This window comes from Oncorhynchus tshawytscha, unplaced genomic scaffold (assembly GCF_018296145.1).
Source record: "Oncorhynchus tshawytscha isolate Ot180627B unplaced genomic scaffold, Otsh_v2.0 Un_contig_7084_pilon_pilon, whole genome shotgun sequence".
Taxonomy (NCBI): Eukaryota; Metazoa; Chordata; class Actinopteri; order Salmoniformes; family Salmonidae; genus Oncorhynchus; species Oncorhynchus tshawytscha.
In genome coordinates, this window is record NW_024609386.1 from 54,622 (window position 1) to 60,621 (window position 6,000).

The window sequence follows — 6,000 nt, forward strand, 5'->3', positions numbered from 1 at the left end:
AGCAATTAGGGCAAAGTTCCCTGCTCAAGGGCACATCAGCAGATTAAATTTTACCTAGTCGGCTCAGGGGTTTGAACCAGTGATCTAACCACTAGGCTACCTGCTGCCACAAGATGGAAGTACATGCATGCAATGCATCCATACTAAGCAAACTTGGGCCAGGTGATGTAAATCTCAAAGGCAGTTCCGGCGCTCTACAGAGTCAGGGAAATAATACATTCCTGGGGATATTTTGTCTCAGGACCAACAGCAAAAAGTAGAGTAGGTTCAAATGTAATTTTATTCAACATTCTAGCTTGTAAGGAAACTTTCCAAGTTTTTCCCAGTGCTTTATTTCAGAATGTATACCAGAAAGCTGGTATCAGTCTGATTTATTAGGCAAAATGCTGCTGTGAATTCAGGATACAAAAATTGGGCTATGTAAGTAACAACAATTTCAGAGAAAGTGCAGTAGGGAATGTGGGCCTTGCATGATAGAATCACTAAGGTCTATAGCCAGCCATTTCCTGATAACGAACCATAGTCGCAAGTAACACAATGTAAGGAAACATTGTTCCAAAAAGGCCTATTTGTGTAGTGATGTTGAGGTAGGTGAAACAATACACCATACACAGTGACACTGAAAACCAGCTCCACTACCCAGCTCAACATGCTTGCATTCCTTGGCTTCAGTTCAATAGTTGTTGAAAAGTGATGGTGATGCGTGTCGTCACAGTAGTACTGTAGGCAGTTAGGTCCCTAGCTAGCTATAGCTCTCCTTCAACAATAGTGGCAATTGGATTATTTAGCTGGTAGCTATAACTAACTAACACTAGCTATAATACATTGCCTGGGATAGCTAATATTCACTAACCAAACTGGAACTCTGGCACACTACTAATCGTGGTTTAGCTTGGTAGCTAACCTACCAGTTTAAACCTGTGTGAAGCTAGCCATAATAGGGATTAGCCACAATAGGGGAATTTGCAGTTTGCCTTCAAAATAAAAGTCTTCCATTGAAAGTGATTCAAACAGAAATAGTTGAATCATGCCATATTTGGACTAAATAATGCTAAACAAGGTCTGAATGTTATAGTAATTTAACAAAAGACTTAATTTGACACAAATCTGTTGAAATCTCACTCTGGATGTATTAGACTTCAGAATTGCATTGGGGGCATACTTATACGCACTGTACAGCCTAACCTATGGATGTTGCACGCATGAAATTGGGTATCAGCCTAATCAGTGACACTCACAGAACACAACTACGCAGAGTTCACACAAATATTAGCGTCTTAGCTCTTATTGTGGGACTCAACACCAGTGCAAAATTAGCCAAATTAAGCATTCAGCCTATTAAACGAACTGAACATTGTTACAGGCTTTGGTTTATCCATTTGTTTTGAGGTTGGACTTTAGCACGTGCGTCTCCTTAGCACGTAGGGTGCACCGATTGAATAACGAGGTGACATCAGTACATGTTACACCTGTGCTGGTTTCCATCTCGTTAGTGGGAAGGTGTTTCCCTTGTGCTGGCCCAGGTGCTATTTAAGAGCTGCTGGCCCAGCGCTCCAGTTGTTTTGATAAGGGTTATAAAATTGGGGGAATAATTTGGAAAGTTGCATAAACACACAGGCTAATAAAATAAAAAAGCCATGTACTTTAAGTTGGAAGCATTTGTGGAAAACCCTACATGGGAGATGCTAGATAAATGTATAAAGACTAATCTCCTCGTCATTTCAAAGCATTGTGGAATTCCGAGAGCAGTGGTCGAGGAGTTGATGAGTACTGCTTCGGTGTAGGAGATACTTCCGGAGGGGAGAGGCTGATGAGGGGTGTGTGTGTGTGTGTGTGTGGGTGGTAGAGTACATCCCATAGATGTGCAACTAAGGAAGTTAGAACTAAAGGTGAAGTTGGAGCAACAACAATTAGAGCTTGAACAGCAGAGACTGGAGATAGAGCACCGGGAGAGACGGGATGGGCGTGCAGCCAGACTAGCACAAGGAAAGGAGAGTGAGTGAACATGCCATTAGATTAAGAGAGCGATCTGGAAGCACTCCGAATCCCGTCAGGCCATGCTGCACCCTCAGCAGAGTTTGATCTTGGTCAGAACAGCTGACTTGTGCCACCTTTCAAGCAGTTAAAGATGTGCCTTCTCTAAAGGGTTGCTACCTACATGAGCACAAGCAAAGTTTGAAATGTGTTCTACCCTCGTGCTTTGAGTCTCTAGTGACTTGTCAAGGAGTGAAATGTACCTTCAAACAAAGAACCAAGTAGTTATTCCTACGCAAAAAAGCAATCCAGAGAAGTCACCTCCTACTGCAAGATTTCAAGTCTTTTCTACAGTGCCCAAAGATAAAGATCGTCAGAAAACTGGTTTTTCGTATCCGCCATTGAAGGTTGTGCAATGTAACAGCAACATTTAGACTTAGGGTTGCCACCCGTTCGATAAAATACAGAACGGTTCCATATTTCACTGAAGGAATAAACGTTGTTTTCAAAATGACAGGTCATTAATAAGGTAAAAGGCCCGTATTTCTATTACTTCTCCAACACTTTGTTTTTGCATTATTTAAACCAAATTGAACATGTTTCATTATTTATTTGAGACTAAAATGATTATGTATTACATTAAGTTAAAATAAGTTTTCATTGTTCATTCAGTATTGTTGTAATTGTCATTATTACAATTATATATATATATTTAAAAAAATAAAAAATTGGCCAATTAATCGGTATCGGATTTGTTGGTCCTCCAATAAATTGGTATCGGCATCGAAAAATCATAATCGGGTGACCTCTACTCACGATGGTTGTATGGCAGGCCATCTTGGGGTCAACAAGACATATGACCGTATTTTGCATAACTTCTTCTGGCCTGGTCTGAAACAGGAATACGTTACACATTATACTTACATTTGGCTCCTTTCACGCCAGGTTCAAAGTCCCGCAATAAGTGTAACTATGCATTTCCAATACGTAACATAGGTTGAAAGATTGTGGCTAATTTTGCACAGTTTTATAATCCCACAATAAGGGTTGAGACACTAATACTTGAGTTCTGTGAGTGTCACAGAGTAGACTGATAACCTATTTCATGGGTGCAACATCCATACATTAGGCTGTACAGTACATATACAGTAGGTATACCCCCAATGCTATTCTAAACTCGAATACATCCACAGTACAATTAACATATTTTTACTTTGCTCAAATTGTCTTTTGTTGAACGTATATAACATTCCGACCTTATTTAGCATTATCCAAATATGGCATGATTCAGTTATTTGTATACATTTGCATCACTTTCAATGGGGGACATTTATTTTGAAGGCGAAGAGCAAATTCCACTATTGTGGCTAACTTCACGCAGATCCAGTTTAGCTAGCTAGCTAGTAAATTGCGTTTCCAGCTAGTTTACCATAGGCATAGCTAGCTACCATATGGCTAAGCTAGCTAGATGGGTACAGTACGCCAATTAGCCAACGTTAGATAAGCTTGTTTACTGATTTACACGAACACCTATGACCTCGAGTACGCACTTATAGAGTTTAGTTGAACGTTACATCTCACAAATCCCATCATTTAGCTAGTTAGTTATCCACCATTACATCAGTCTACCCCTGCCTGCACATTCTGCTGTTGAGAACGTGCTAGCAATTTCACTAGCTTGCTAGCTAATGTTAGCTACCTTCGTTTTGACAAGACGGATCACATACCTGGTCTCGGATTTTGAGAACCACCATCTTGCTATAGTTTTACTTGTTCTCATGCAGAAGTATAAAAGGATGTTGTTCGTTATCTGAATGTTTGGCCCAACACTCCAGCTTCTTAGTTGCCAATTACTATGAGGCCTATGTTTTTCAACCTGATAGACTTGAAGGGAAAAACTCCATAACATTACCGCCACCGTGTGTGACCTCCCTAAAAGAAGCAATTTCATTGGCCAAAGAACGACTGGAACAGAGTAACAAGGTTTGTGGTTGGTCACACGATGCTCAGTTGTCGCTTAACACCAGCAGACCACTGATACAGCGAACAGTCCTAGAATAACCCGCAAATGACAGGTGGAATTAAATTAGTTGGATTGGGATTAGTAAAACCGTATTTACATTGGCAGTTTGAAGTGACTCAAATCCTATTTCATATCCGATTTGAATCTGTTCCTTTCCCTGCAGTTTGAACGACTAAAAAGCACATGGAATCGGATATTTCAAGTGGTTTGATGTCAGATACAAATCTGATTCCAGGCCATGTGATTTGTTTCGAATGTAATCGGATGCATTTAACCTCAAGTGGTTTTTAGACTTGGAATATATTGGTGCTTCCTAGCTACTCTGTTGACAGTTTGAAAAGAACATGTGGGGTAGCTGGTTTGATAAATGTTTACAAACAAATGAGTGAATGTGCTAGAAAGCTAAACAACTAGCTAGTTGACTGCTGTGGCTAGTCATAATTACTCGCTTTGAAAGGCTTGAAGTGTTCTTACCCTATGATTTTGAGCATTCGAAGTAAATGGAAAACGTCTATGGCAGGCATTGTTGTCACCTTAGCTCGCTACATAACTTCTGAGTGATAGGGAGCACAAGCACTTACCACCAACCAGCCTACACCACTGCACACACACCCGTCGAAACTATAACAACTAGCGTAGCCATGTCAGCACATGAGGGTACCAAAAACATTGCAGTTTTGAAATTGCTGTAACTATGCAATGTTGGACGCAGTAATTGCCGAAAACACTGCTAAATTACTGCAGTAAAAAAGCCGGTGTTATTTTGGACGCAGTATTTGCGGCAGTTAAACTAATCCTTTTTGAGGGTATTAGTGGCAGGCTTTTGGTAGCCGCGAAGAATATACTCCTACCTCTTACTGCTTCTAGGACCGTTTTAAATTCAGACAGTATTTTATCACCATTCATGTTTTAGCCTTCTGGTATTACTTTCATCCAAATACTGCACAATTCAAATGACCCCCCCATGTTGTGCAATATTTTGACCAGTCACCTCAAAAGCAGTGTACTACATGAGCTGGAGTGTCATTTGAAACATCATAATTGATCAATAAAATGAAATTAAATGGGGCTTTCATCGAAAAACAAAACTACATTTAGCCACTAGATGTCGATAAAGTTAAAGATTTACTCCCCAGAACTAACAGTAATTGGTGTAAAGCAGGGGTTCTCAAAGTGGGGGTCTGCGGAGGTACTGCATGTACCCCCAGGTAAAGCAAGTCTTTAAAAAATCTGTTACAATTTATTTTTTATGAATATTTATATCAACAACAGATTAAACGAATTTAGGCCATGCAACCCTTTGAATAAGCGTAGACGATGTAATAAAATACAATACAATGTAATATTTTGAATCTAAAATGTCTGTTTTTAACCCTGGGCAACATGGGCCTGGGAGGCTCACAGGGATATTGATATCCACAGTGCTCCACCAATTATACATGTTTCTATGTAACACTTCTTGTATTCCCCACAAATTATTATAATTTGTTTATATAAATACACTCTAATTTAAAGCTAGAATCTTTAATTAATACATACAAACATGTATCCAGTGATTCTTGAAGAATCTAACTTTTAAATGCCTCAGGAGCTTAGTTCAACTGTAGTACCCCATCATAACCTAAAATGTAACCTTGTTTTACTCCAATGTTTGTAAACAATATAAATGTAAACAGTGTATGGCCTCAAAACATGGTTTAAACTATCATTTTGATATCATGGATGGAAAGTCCTTGCATCCATAGCTCTGTCTATGAATTTGAGATTGGTTAAATTTCTCCAGACCCGTCCCTCAGCTTTTTACCAAAACAGAGGCGTGAGGAATTGCAGGAAATTAGCTTGAAACCTGCAGAATTTTCTCTCCATGCCAAGAGGTGGACTTTTAAAATGTTCCTTCCCAGAGCCCCAGACTTGGTTCGTCCGGCCATGCACTGCCGAAGTCAAAGTAAAATGCCTTGTTTGCTATACAAATCAAATCAAATGTTATTTGTCACATGCTTGGT

At 39.6% G+C, this 6,000-nt stretch overlaps 1 protein-coding gene across 3 annotated transcripts in view; it reads right to left on the reverse strand.

Moving 5' to 3' along the window:
- LOC112241817 (serine/threonine-protein phosphatase 6 regulatory ankyrin repeat subunit A) overlaps nucleotides 1-3,980 on the reverse strand; it is a 40,456-nt gene extending 36,476 nt beyond the window's left edge. The window contains exons 1-2 of one of the 3 annotated variants that reach the window (XM_042315089.1): nucleotides 3,702-3,980; nucleotides 2,791-2,865 (exon numbers count right to left, since the gene is read on the reverse strand). In XM_042315089.1, coding sequence (XP_042171023.1) covers nucleotides 2,791-2,865; nucleotides 3,702-3,728 — 102 coding nt within the window. In that variant the 5' untranslated portion in view covers nucleotides 3,729-3,980. The remainder of the gene's footprint in view (nucleotides 1-2,790; nucleotides 2,866-3,701) is intronic. The other 2 variants (XM_042315088.1, XM_042315092.1) reach the window with 2 other exon arrangements.
- Nucleotides 3,981-6,000: the final 2,020 nt, after the last annotated feature.